At 38.4% G+C, this 13,646-nt stretch overlaps 1 protein-coding gene across 1 annotated transcript in view; it reads left to right on the forward strand.

Annotated features, from left to right (window-relative positions):
* The window catches only part of pdcd6 (programmed cell death 6), an 84,805-nt gene extending 75,624 nt beyond the window's left edge, over positions 1-9,181 (forward strand). The window contains exons 4-6 of the mRNA XM_028803923.2: positions 2,011-2,169; positions 3,085-3,194; positions 7,699-9,181. Coding sequence (XP_028659756.1) covers positions 2,011-2,169; positions 3,085-3,194; positions 7,699-7,797 — 368 coding nt within the window. The 3' untranslated portion in view covers positions 7,798-9,181. The remainder of the gene's footprint in view (positions 1-2,010; positions 2,170-3,084; positions 3,195-7,698) is intronic.
* Positions 9,182-13,646: the final 4,465 nt, after the last annotated feature.

The raw sequence follows: 13,646 nt of genomic DNA on the forward strand, positions 1-13,646 counted from the left end.
GAGTTTAAAGATTATAGACCAGGATCTGTGATGCTGGAACCTCCATTTATAAGTACCTGATTATTAAAAGGTTTGCTTTTTTATTTTGATCTTTGAATTTTGAAAGTTGCAGTTATATTTTGCATTTTTTTTCAACATGAAGTATTTTGACAAATGAAGTTGTGACCGTTTTTGCCTTTCCAAAGTCTTTTACAGTCAATGGCCGAAATTATCGGCACCCCTGGAATTTTCCCAGAAAATGCACCATTTCTCCCAGGCTGTTACAGTTACAAATGTTTTGGTATACACATGTTTATTTCCTTTATGTGCATTGGAACAACACAAAAAAAACAGAGAAAACGAGCCAAATCTGACATCATGTCACACAGAACTCCAAAAATGGGTCGGACAAAATTATTGACACCTTTTCAAAATTGTGGGTAAATCGTTTTATTTCAAGCATATGACGCTCGTTTGAACTCACCTGTGGCAAGAAACAGGTGCTGGCAATATAGCAATCACACCTAAAGCCAGTTAAAATGGAGAAAACTTGACTCAACCTTTCTGTTGTGTGTCTGAGTGTGCCACACTAAGCATGGAGAACAGAAAGAAGAGCAGAGAATTGTCTGAGGACTTGAGAACAAAAATTGTGGAAAAATATCAACAATCTCAAGGCTACAAGTCCATCTCCAGAGATCTTCATGTTCCTTTGTCCACTGTGCGCAACATAATCAAGAAGTTCACAACACATGGCACTGTAGCTAATCTCCCTGAACGTGGACGGAAGAGAAAAATTGATAAAAGCTGCAATGAAGGATAGTCCGAATGGTGGATAAACAGCCCCAAGACAACTTCAAAACATATTCAAGCTGTTCTGAAGACTCAGGGTGCAACAGTGTCAGCTCGAACTATCTGTTGACATCTGAACAAAATGAAACGCTATGGCAGGAGAGCCAGGAGGACCCCACTGCTGACACAGAAACATAAAAAAGCCAGACTGGAGTTTGCCAAAATGTACTTGAGGAAGTCAAAATCCTTCTGGGCGAACGTCTTGTGGACAGATGAGACCAAGGTAGAGCTTTTTGGTAAAGCTCATCATTCTACTGTTTACAGAAAACGGAATGAGGCCAAATTCCAGTTGAGAGGTGTAACAAGCTTGTTGATGGTTATAGGAAGCGCTTGATTTCAGTTATTTTTTCCAAAGGGCGTGCAACCAAATATTAAGTTGAGGGTGCCAATAATTTTGTCCAGCCCGGTTTTTGAGTTGTGTGTGAAATGTCAGATTTGGCTTTTTTTTCTCTGTTTTTTGTGTTGTTCCAATGCACATAAAGGAAATAAACATGTGTATACCAAAACATTTGTAATTCCAACAATTTTCTGGGAGAAATGGTGCATTTTCTGGGAAAATTCCAGGGGAGCCGATAATTTCGGCCATGACTGTACATATATAGTGTATCCAGGCAGTGTGGAATTTATTAAACTGAATGGAGGGGAGCGGGAAAGAAAGAACAATCTAGGTTTAAAGTTATTGTTGTACTTCCAGATGCTGGACACTTCTATAGTGTTTATTTTCAGTTAATCACACAACAAAATCTTAGTCACCTTCATGTACTTGACTTGGCTGCTTCACTTGCAACTAGTAAAGAAAAAACAAAAAACATTCAGTTACAAACTGATCTGCCAGTCACATTAGCAATTAGTCCAATTCTTAACACTTTGCTGATTCGGTGGTACATCTTCAATTAGCATAGAGACTAATATAAATTTGGTTCTGTGTTATCATGAAATCATGCTGCTTGTTACTGTTTGGATTGCATGCATTTGGTTTGCATTTATTTCATTATATTTGTACAGCGGTTTGGATGGATAGATGGATGGATAGATAGATACTTTATTAATCCCAAGGGGAAATTCACAAATTCACATTGTATCCTATTTCACTATATGGATTAAAAAGCAGTATGTCATCACCCTACATGATTGTCATAGTGTGTTTTTCATTAATATATTTCCCTTTTTCCTCTTCTTTAGCTATGTTTGATAGGGACAATAAAGGAGGAGTGAATTTCAATGAATTTGCAGGTGTTTGGAAGTATATTACTGATTGGCAAAACATCTTCAGAACATATGACCGGGACAATTCTGGACTAATTGACAAGAATGAGCTAAGACAAGCCTTGACTGGGTTTGGTAAGAAAGCTGTAATTAAATCTTCAAAGTCCAAACTAATTTTGATTTGTGCAAGTTCTTTCCTTTTGTAAATATAGTAAGTAAAAGGACTAGTAAGTGAGTAGATGCTTTGATTTTGTTGACGTGTACAGACTACAGCAGGGCAGGTCTCTATTTTCAGTGAACATTCATAAATGAGTTCCATGAAATAAGTCAGTAACTTGACTTTATTGTATCTTGCCTGTCTTGGTAAGTTGTGGAAAAGCAAAGGAATCAACACTAGGTAGAACGTGAGTCATTCAGATGATGACAGACAGCCATAATATAGTCAGGGAAAATACAGAGCAGCCAACATCCCAGAACTTGAAAACTTGCAATGAGACCACAGCCCAGAAATGCGAAATGGCAATACCACTTACCATTCCCTCTGCATTGTTTTTTTACTTGTGTGGAACTGTGCATGTGCCATTTTTGTCCAGTAGCATGCCATAATTTGTCACTTCCATGGTTTTTTTCTTAACCTGCTGTAAATGCAATGTAAACACTGTGAAATATCTTGTAAGTTTTCTGTTTTTTGTTTACTTTTATCACCCTCCTTATGTTGCACTTCTGTCCTCATACCAAACATTTAATAGTCTGCAGGGAACTGCTAGTATAATCTGTATTAGAGAACCAATAAAAACATTCTTCTGATAATTAACTTTACAAGAAAAAATATGCATATAAAGTTGTAACTTTTTTGTAGAAAATAAATGGAAATGGCAAACCACTCTTTGGGGTGTATGTGAAATTCCACGACACGTAATTGATTCTGATACATTCACTTATACTGTGCATCTTCTACCCAACTTAAGTTAAACAGGATGGTGTTAAACTTTGTAAAAGTGAAATTTTTGATACATATATATATTTTTTTTTTCTCCTTCTCCTTACCAGGCTATCGTTTGTCTGACCAATTTTATGATATTCTTATAAAGAAGTTTGACAGACAAAGAAGAGGGCAAGTTGCTTTTGATGATTTCATTCAATGTTGTATTGTCCTTCAGGTAAGGACTTTATCTTTGTTATAATAAATATTTGAATGGAAGTCAAGAATATCATCAGGTTTATAATCAGTTTTACGTTTGGTAAATGGGATTCTTCCATTCCTAAGAAGGTGGGCCTAACTTTTTGTGGAATTTTGGAATGAGCTGGTGATTTATAGAAAAGGTCTATGCTGCTTTGGTTGTCTCCCCAATGACAAATCAGCTGATTGTTATACAGCAAAAGCTTTGTGTTTAATGTAAAAAAGCAAAGTGGAATCTGTTTGTTTCAGTACTTATGCAGATCTTTCAAAGACAGCAGATAAATACATGTTTTCATTGAAATTTCATGCCTCCACTGTGGTCTTACGAATTTAGAGCAGACCACAGCAATGAGAAAGTGCATACAGTCATCACATTAATTTCATAGTTTACATGCCTGCATGACAGCAACATTTCATTTAATTAAAAAAAATTAAAAAACAAGTTTAGTATGATCAAGGCATTTTCAATTTCACTGCCCAGCCACTAGGAAAGAAAACTGTATCTTTGAGCCAGGATTAACTTGAGTAACATACTATACAGTCATATGAAAAAGTTTGGGAACCCCTCTCAGCATGCATAATAACTTACTCTACTTTCAACAAAAAAGATAACAGTGGCATGTCTTTCATTTCCTAGGAACATCTGAGTACTTGGGTGTTTTCGAACAAAAAGTTTTATTGAAGCAGTATTTAGTTGTATGAAATTAAATAAAATGTGAAAAACTTGCTGTGCAAAAATTTGGGTACCCTTGTAATTTTGCTGATTTGAATGCATGTAACTGCTCAATACTGATTACTTACAACACCAAATTGGTTGGATTAGCTTGTTAAGCCTTGAACTTCATAGGCAGGTGTGTCCAATCATGAGAAAAGGTGTTTAAGGTGGTCAATTGCAAGTTGTGCTTCCCTTTGACTCTCCTCTGAAGAGTGACAGCATGGGATCCTCAAAGCAACTCTCAAAAGATCTGAAAACAAAGATTGTTCAGTATCATGGTTCAGGGGAAGGCTACAAAAAGCAATCTCAGAGGTTTAAACTGTCAGTTTCAACTGTGAGGAATGTAATCAGGAAAAGGAAGGCCACAGGCACAGTTGTTGTTAAACCCAGGTCCGGCAGGCCAAGAAAAACATAGGCGCGGCATATGCGCAGGATTGTGAGGAGGAGTTCACCGATACCCTGATCCAGGTTTTTGGAGGAGATCCCCCATGAAACCATCCACTGTCTTGTTGGGAGTGCATGCAGGCACATGGAAGCCATACACACTGCAGAGTCACATCATGAGTTGCTGTGATGAAATGCATGCAAGTTGGATCAGTCTTTGATTGCAACTTTTGACTTTTTGGTTTCCATTGACTGTTGTTAGATCTTTTTGTTCTCAATGAATTACACAGTATATTGCTCAGTAAAAATTTTACAATTGAATATTTTGTTCATCGAGATCTGATGTGCGATTTAAGTGTTCCCTTAATTTTTTGAGCACTGTACTTTCATTCCATTGTCACAGGTGGTAGCATTATTAATTACCTGTTAAATATATAATAATTGAATAAATATAATAATATAATTGTATGAATGAAAACTCAACATTTTATCACAGTTCTGCTAATTTAAGCAACATTGTTTTCTTTGAATTGTTACATGGGGAGCTATAACTATAACTTCCTTAGCGTTATGCCTGAGCATCACTCAGGCTTTAAAAAAAGTGCTAAAAGCGTTAGTCCCGAGTGTCACTTGGACAACAGTAAAGATGTGTCTCGCGTAAGACATGATGATTACTCGGGCTATATACATGCAAACAGCATTAGTGTCGAGCATTACTCAGGCAACTGTATTCTTGTGTCAGGGCTGCGCATTACCTGGGCAACGGTGTAGATGGGACTTCTCCTAGCCTCATAATGCCTCTCCTCAGCATTGATGATAAGGTGAATCTGTCTTTAGGCAGTGAATTTGAAATGGTCAGTAAAACCCAAAGTGATTCTGGTGAATCCGAACATGGTGTTTGTGTCACTTGTACATGTGCAGTGTATTGTTTATATCATTATATATATATAATTCACTAAGTCCATGGCACGCAAGACAGCCACGCCCACCAACTCACAGAGCCCTGCCCACCAACAATTCACTAAACAGCTGACCATGGCGAGAGAGCAAAAGCATTTGTCAAGAATGTGTTCATTAATCAAGAACGAAAGTCGGAGGTTCAAAGAAGATCACATACCGTCGTAGTTCCGACCATACACTATGCCGACTGCCAATCCAGCGGCGTTATTCCCATGACCCGCCGGGCAGCCAACCGGGTAACCAAATTCTTTGGGTTCCGGGGGGAGTATGGTTGCAAAGCTGAAACTGAAAGGAATTGACGGAAGGGCACCACCAGGTGTGGAGCCTGTGGCTTAATTTGACTCAACACGGGAAACCTCACCCGGCCCGAACGTGGCTCACAGGTGCATGCAACTTTGTACTTTTAGTGTTTTGCACATTGTACAGTAAAGTGATGAAGTTTAATAAAAGTATAATTTTTGAAAACAAAAAATGTAATGTGTTTTACATGTTTTTTGAGAAAAAAAACGTAATGCTAAGGAGGTTACAGGGGGTTCTTATGAAACTTCACACTGGGAAACTCATATTTTTCATCTCTGCTCAAGTAGTGAAGGGCAGTGTAAGCACAAACTGGAATAACATGGCATATTTAGCAGCAGTAGTGGATCTGTAAACTAGTAGCATGCTATATGGGGGAGGGTGTGGGAACTGGACAAGGGTTCGAGTTCACCCTGTCTGGCTCAGAATCCACAAAGCACCACACAACTTCAACAAACTGTTCAGGAAATCTTCGTTTCACACTACTGTAACATACATTTTAATTCTGGTGAATACAGTCAGATTATACAATAAAGTACACTTTTCTCTTTACAGAGTAATGTAAAAACACTTGTTTCAATCTCATTATGTTTTTCAGCTGTATTTCAGATCTTAATATCATGAATAACAGTGGCCAAAGGTTTTGAGAATGACACAAATATTGGTTTTCACAAAGTTTGCTGCTTCAGTTCATGTTTCTATGGTATACTGAAGTATTGTTACAAGCATTTCATAAGTTTCAAAGGTTTTTATTGACAATTACATACACTAAGTTTATGCAGAGTCAATATTTGCAGTGTTGGCCCTTCTTTTTCAGGACCTCTGCAACTCGCCGTGGCATGCTCTCAATCAACTTCTGGGCCAAATCCTGACTGATGGCAGCCCATTCTTGCATAATCAATGTCTGGTGTTTGTCAAAATTTGTTTGTTTTTGTTTGTCCAACGACCCCTTGAGGATTGACCACAAGTTCTCAATGAAATTGAGGCCTGGGGAGTTTCCTGACCATGGACCCAAAATTTCGATGTTTTTTTTCCCCCGAGCCACTTAGTTATCAATTTTGCCTTATGGCACGGTGCTCCTTTTTGCTGGAAAAGGGCATTGTTCATCATTAAACTGTATTCATGGCTGTGTTCTTAGGCAAAATTGTGAGTGAGCCCAGTCCCTTGGCTGAGAAGCAACTCCACAGATGAATGGTCGCAGGATGCTTTACTGTTCTCATGACACAGGACTGATGGTAGCGCTCACCCTCTCTTCTCTGGACAGTCTTTTTTCCGGATGCCCCAAACAATTGGAAAGGGGATTCATCAGAGAAAATGACTTTACCCCAGTCCTCAGCAGTCCAATCCCTGTACCTTTTGCACAATATCAGTCTGTCCCTGATGTTTTTCTTGGAGAGAAGTGGCTTCTTTGCTGCCCTTTTTGACACCAGGCCATCCTTCAAAAGTCTTCGCCTCACTGTGCGTGCAGATGCACTCAAACCTGCCTGCTGCCATTCCTGATCAAGCTCTGCACTGGTGGTGCCCTGATTCCAACCCATGAATAAAGAATGGTACCAAAACATCATCCGAGAGCAACTTCTCTCAACCATCCAGGAACAGTTTGGTGATGAACAATGCCTTTTCAAGCATGATGGAGCATTGTGCCGTAAGGCAAAAGTGATAACTAAGTGGCTAGGGGAACAAAATATCGAAAACAACAAATATTGACAATTTGCATAAACATAATGTAATTGTCAATAAAAGCCTTTGATAGGGGAACAAAACATCGAAAACAACAAATATTGACAATTTGCATAAACGTAATGTAATTGTCAATAAAAGCCTTTGAATCTTATGAAATGCTTGCAATTATACTTCAGTATACCATAGAAACATCTGACAAAAAGATCTAAAAACACTGAAGCAGCAAACTTTGTGAAAATTAATATTTGTGTCATTCTCAAAACTTTTGGCCACGACTGTACATAAAATGTCAAACTAATCCTTCAGGTCATACATTATTAACCTCATATGGATGGTTCTTGCTCAAAATGTACAATTGCTAATGTAAATGTAATTTTTCACAAATTTTGAGTATGCTTTTTTAACCTCAATCGTTAACACTAATGATTTAATTTTTACATTTCAGAGACTAACTGATGTATTTAGAAGATATGACACAGATCAAGATGGCTGGATTCAGGTTTCTTACGAGCAGTATTTGTCCATGGTGTTCAATATTGTTTAGAATAACTGACTATTGTTAAAACTGTGCAGAAAGCCAAATAAATGTTTCTAATATTGATAGATTATTTTTGCTTTGTTAGTCCACACTCTAAAGAAAATAAATATGGTATCATCAAATATATAAAGTTTACAATTTGTTCCAAGTCTGCAATTTACTTTTTTGTTTTTTGTTTATCTTTAAATGCTTTATATCATATTTACTAAAGGACACAAGAATGCTCTGTATGTATTTTATGATTAATATGGTATGTTATCTTTTAAAATTTTAATCTTCAAGTATATTTTAGACTGGAATCAAGGCATTACTTTTTTAATGTTCTGCATTGTGCCTTAAAATATATGCTTTGCTCAAAATAATAAAGCGGTTACTATACTGTAAGAGAAAGTCAGGTTATCATAAAATGTTTGGTTGTGTATTAGTTGATGAAAAGTGAACAGTGCTATTAAGTAAATTGCAATGGATTTGTTCATGTTTTATTTAAGCAGTCTTACTTGGGCATGGCCAAGTTTGTAATGCCTTCCTGCAGTTTATTTGAATGAAGTAGGGGTACTGCTTTTTAACTTTAAAGAGCAAAGAGATTGATTCGTAAAGAAAAAAGTACATTGTATATGTTTATAGAATCCTTGTGCAGATGTACAGGAATTCACTGAGCAAAGTCCAATTCTGCAGACTCCCTGTGCTTCAACACATTTACAGGCGAGTATTGAAGTACTGTTTCCATCTATAGTAAGCAGAGCTGGAGTCCTGGCATTGCAAGTCTACCATTCAACAGCACAGTCTTGCTACTCCAGGCTCCTCATTAATAGCCTGCTTCTGAAACTTGAGACACACAGACTTGAAAAAGCTTTACATCACCTTCTGATGACTCTTTTGGGTTTAGTTTATTCTTGCACCTGATACTACCAGAATAAGCGGTGGCTCTAAACTGGACTAAGCAGATTTAATAATCATATCACCACAAAGGCTAACATTTTGGTGGTGGTTAGTTCCACTGAAATCTATGTGAATCTGGATACAGACTCCAATAACTCCAGGATGATTTGATTTTACTGTTATTGGACCATAGTGAAACATATTGGGAAAGAACACAGAGAGAGTGACCTTTATCTTGGTATTCAGCCTGCAGAGTCTGGCAAGTGTGGTGAATTTTAATGTTAAAGAACTATATTGTGGCAGTGTTCAGTGCAATGATGTCGCTGGCCAGCAGATATGTGATGCTAAGTGCCCAGGCACTAGGAGGTAGTCCTTAAAACATCTGGTTTGGGCAATTTTATGGTCCACTTTGGAGCCTAGGATCATTTGTCAGGAGGGATATAAACTACTCCTAAACATGCTTACAGTGTCTATGTATGTTTATTATTAATAAAGATGTGTTTCATATTTTTATGTATTTTTTTTTCCAAGATTTGTATAATATTTGCAGACACTATGGCAAATATTCTTCACAGACTGCTAAAGCTACATTTCCTTACTCTGTGAGTAACTCTATAAGGGCTCATGCCACAAAGCTTTGCGGAGAATGTAATGCACGTCGTGCTGAGGCTTGAGGCGTACTGACATGAACACAAACACTAGAGGCTGCAGAGAGTTTTTGGTGTTTTCTGTGATGTGAGAGTTAAATAAAAAAAAAAATACATTTTGCTCTTAAAAACTTGGATTTTGGTTGCCACTAAGGAATCATGTGGGAATTTTTAAAGCATTTTTCCTTTAGTAGGGTTTTTTTTTTTTTTGCTTTTTTTTCGCCCGCACAAGAGCAGAAGTAGCTGGATGTTTGGAGGTGTGCTTGGAAACGTTACTTGTACTTGTTATCTGTATCTGCACTGGCATCAAGGATCTAGAGTAGAAAGCAACAGTAACTGATATCGGCATTTGTAAGCAAATAACTGCGTTGTAACAGCGATGCCTTAGTTTAAAAGAAAAAAAAAAAGGCCGCAGCGGACTTCAAAACAATAAATGGGAAGGCTCAGCAATGCACAGGTAAGTGTTAAGGTGCCGATCAGGCATAAGGGGCTGTTGGAGCAGATAAGGCAGGGAAGTTTTATTTGTTTATTTTAGATTGAACAGTTCTTAATGGTTCAGAGGTAGAACAGTTAAGCGGGAGACTGCGTTAAGTGTTCATTAATACGGTGGAATACAAACAGTGCGAGTGGAGAGCTTTTAAGTAAGGAATAAAAGGATAGTAAAATTAGGAGAACAGACAGAGAAAAGTAAAGTTAATCTCATAGAAGGAGAAGCTGAGAGGAAGTTCTTATGAGCTTAAGGGACAAGGTGTAAAATAGCTGTATCAGTTCTTAGGCCGGATTTATACTTTACGCGACGCATGCTGCAGCAGACGCTCCTGCTACGCAAGCGTTGAACTGTTTATACTTGCACGCGTACTTTACGTAAACCTGGAGGAATCTGCCAGGTGGCAGTGTGAGCTATTATCACGGTGAGAACATGTTTGACTTTTCTGTGTTGTGAATTGCCTAGAACACCCATTAAATTCTGATGAAACCTTACCGCAATATCTCTGAAAAAGATGTTTATTGATTAAATCCAGGGATGTGTCGATTCCAGCAAGCATTGGGCACCAGTGAGAAACAATCCCTGGATGAGGCCTCAGCTCATCGCAAGGTGAATACAAGCACACACATACACTAGTGTCATTTTAGCGGCACCAAATCCACAAATCTGCATATCTTTGGAAGGAAACTGGAGCACACTGAGGAAACCCAGCAGGAAAAACATGGAAACTCCAGGCAGGGAATATCAGCGACGTGACTCCCTGCAAAACAGCAGCGCTAACGCTCCGCCACTGTGTCACCCCCCATGTGTGTAATTATTAACAGTATTCATTATTTAAACGAAATTACCGAATTAACTAAAATGTAATATACACACTTTAATGCTTTTCATCATGAAAGTGATATCAAGTATAAATCTAAAGATGTGCAGAGAGTTGGAATATCATACATTTAATGTGCTCAGTGTGGCGATCTGCTGCTGTCAGGACCAGAGGAAGCCCTAGAAAAAAAAGACGGCACAGAAGACGGTATGTGAGACTTTTAAAATGTATCGTGTCATTACGATCGGGAATATGCAATGCTTGAATATGAAAGCACCACGAATACATCTGTATGTCGCCATTTTGCTTCACCACATCGAACCATTTATCAAACATCGAAGCGTGCCCACCGATCTCGTAGTGTCCGCAAAGTGTCACATGTAGATAGTAAACAGAGACTCTGACGTCACATTTCAACTTTTAGCACACTGCGTCCCCCCGACTTTTTGCTGGTACTGCAACTCGCGCACACGTCACATTAATTTCTGAGGACCTGCTCAGAGGACACATCAAATGAACGCGTGGCAGCCATGATGTGGACGCGTACACGTTCTGAGCGTGAAGTATAAACGAGCCCATAGTATTACCATTTAAGTTAAATCATTTAATTTTAAGAAAAAAAATAAAGTTAAGGCTGTCCTAAATCAAATTTTAATAATGAGGCAAGTGCAATGCAAATCCTGTTGGATGTTTGACTTTTTAGATGATGGTTTAGTGGAGCCAGTTTATGGCTATGAGGGCTACAGTACATCGGCAGGATATGCTGCTGATCCAACTTCTGAAGCTTAGGGTTGCTGAACTGAAGGAGGAGTTGGCCGGCCTGTGTTGTAGTAGAGAACTGATGGAACTGGGGCCTCATGTATAACGCCGTGCGTAGAACTCACACTATAACATGGCGTAAGCACAAAAGCTGGAATGTGCGTACGCTCAGAAAAATCCAGATGCAAGAATCTGTACATATGCAAACTTTCACGTTCTTCCACTACATAAGTCCCGATCAGCGTGAAAAGTAATGCACGTGCACGGCCTTCTGTCCCGCCCCAACTCCTCCCATGCCTCTTTGAATATGCAAAATCAATATAAATAGCCTTCTGAGAAAGACAATGTGAAAAGCACAGGGGAAAATATTAGAATTTCAGCGAATACCATGTGGAGGCAAAGGAAAAAACATACTATTTGTTGGTTTTAAACAGTGGTATAATCAACAAAAAGAAGTTGATCGAGTGACAGAGTGTGTTCGGGCACAGTGCCCGAAATAAAAAAGAAATCACATATCAAAGTCGCCGTGAAAAGGCGAGTCGTAGCCACCGTCTGAGTGTCATATGAAAGCTTATTAGGGTACAGAGAAAAGAAAAAAATAGGCACACAGTGGGGAAAAAAAGCACGAAATGTCAAATTTAATCTCGAAATTTCCACTTTAATCACATAGCTTATTTTGCCATTAAAGTAGAACATCATAAACTTCATCTTAAAATCATTTAATTTACTAGATTCTCAAATAACATTGTAACTTAAGTAGTACGTTAAATGCTTTGTTTTGTATTTGATCTTCTAGTGATATGTGTGTGAATCACTACGTGCTTCCAAGCTTTCTCTTCTTCCGACAGGACAGAATCCATTGCATTCGTAATATTACAGCTCTCTGAATAATTAAAATACTGAGTTGTATACTTGATATCATTTTCATGATGATAGGAGTTAAAGCATGTTATTAAACATGGTAGCACAGTGATTGTGCGTGACCTTTGATGAAATAATTTATTGCAGCAGTACTGTCTCTTTCAAACGTACTAACCCCCAATTCCTGTCCTTACTTTTCTTTCTCCAAATACCCAATCGCCACACAATCAGCTCTGTAATAGACGTTAAGCCATCTGTAAGCTTAGAATGCTGATTCTTCAGACCTTTTAAGGAACGTTGAAATATCTTCCTAGTACATGTTTAATTATTCTGTTCTTCCAGTGTCATGCCAGTCCCAGCAAGCATACAGCGCGAGGCAGGAACAATCCGTGAATGGAGTTCCAGATCCTTGCTAGCGCAGCGACACCGTGTCCTCACATGTTTAACTATTAACAATATAGATTATTTAAATGAAGTCAAAGTTTATCTGTATAATATAATAAACATATTTTGCTGCATTTCATCTTAAAAATTGTATGTCATCATATGTAAATACCCGCTTTATAAAGTGGCTCAGGTTGTGCAATATTATAATTGTGGTGCAAGTTTACAGTGAGGTGATTGTACTTATAAGTACAAACAGTTCTACAAGGAGCATTTGATGGACTGATTGAGTGTGTTTATAGTTCTTGGGATGAAACTGTTTCTGAACCGAGAGATCCGTACAGGAAAGGCTCTGAAGTGTTTGCTGTGTTAGAGCAGTTCAAATAGGCAGCATGGCTGAGGCACCGTGTGGTTGATGCTGTATACCGATAATTCTCTTTCCAATCAGCTGCTCCGAGTGGTGCAGTGAGAGTAATATGGAAAAAGATGATACGCTGTGGCAACCCCTAACGGAAGCAGCTGAAAGAAGAAAAGGAAGGTGCAGTGACAGTAACAACGCTAAAGCAGCTATGGTATTTGGAATAGTTTGGCCATTCCGTGGAACATTATATTGTTACAGGTTAATGATAATCAGGTGCATTAAACTAATAAACAATATGCGGTTAATTTCAGTGTATTTATTAAACCACGTCAGGGATGTGGATCTAAAAAAGAAAGGAAACCACACTGGAACAGTAGCACTGCTTTGATGCTGGGTGCCGCCAATCTGCAAAATCAAGCGCAGAACTTGTGTATGCCAGGGTATGAGCTACTGTGGAAATGTGTGTGGCTTTACGGCAAGTTTAGGTTTTATACATTGCGATTTGAACGTGGAATCAGGCTTACGCAACATTTTTGTTCATACACACCGTTTATACATGTAAGGCCCCAGGACCAGATAATATTTAGTCTCTGAGTTAAGGAGGCTAGTGAGTACATATATAAACCCACGACACATTTTTAGGAAGTCACTGCGCAC

The sequence above is a fragment of the Erpetoichthys calabaricus genome, chromosome 6, assembly GCF_900747795.2.
Source record: "Erpetoichthys calabaricus chromosome 6, fErpCal1.3, whole genome shotgun sequence".
NCBI lineage: Eukaryota > Metazoa > Chordata > Cladistia > Polypteriformes > Polypteridae > Erpetoichthys > Erpetoichthys calabaricus.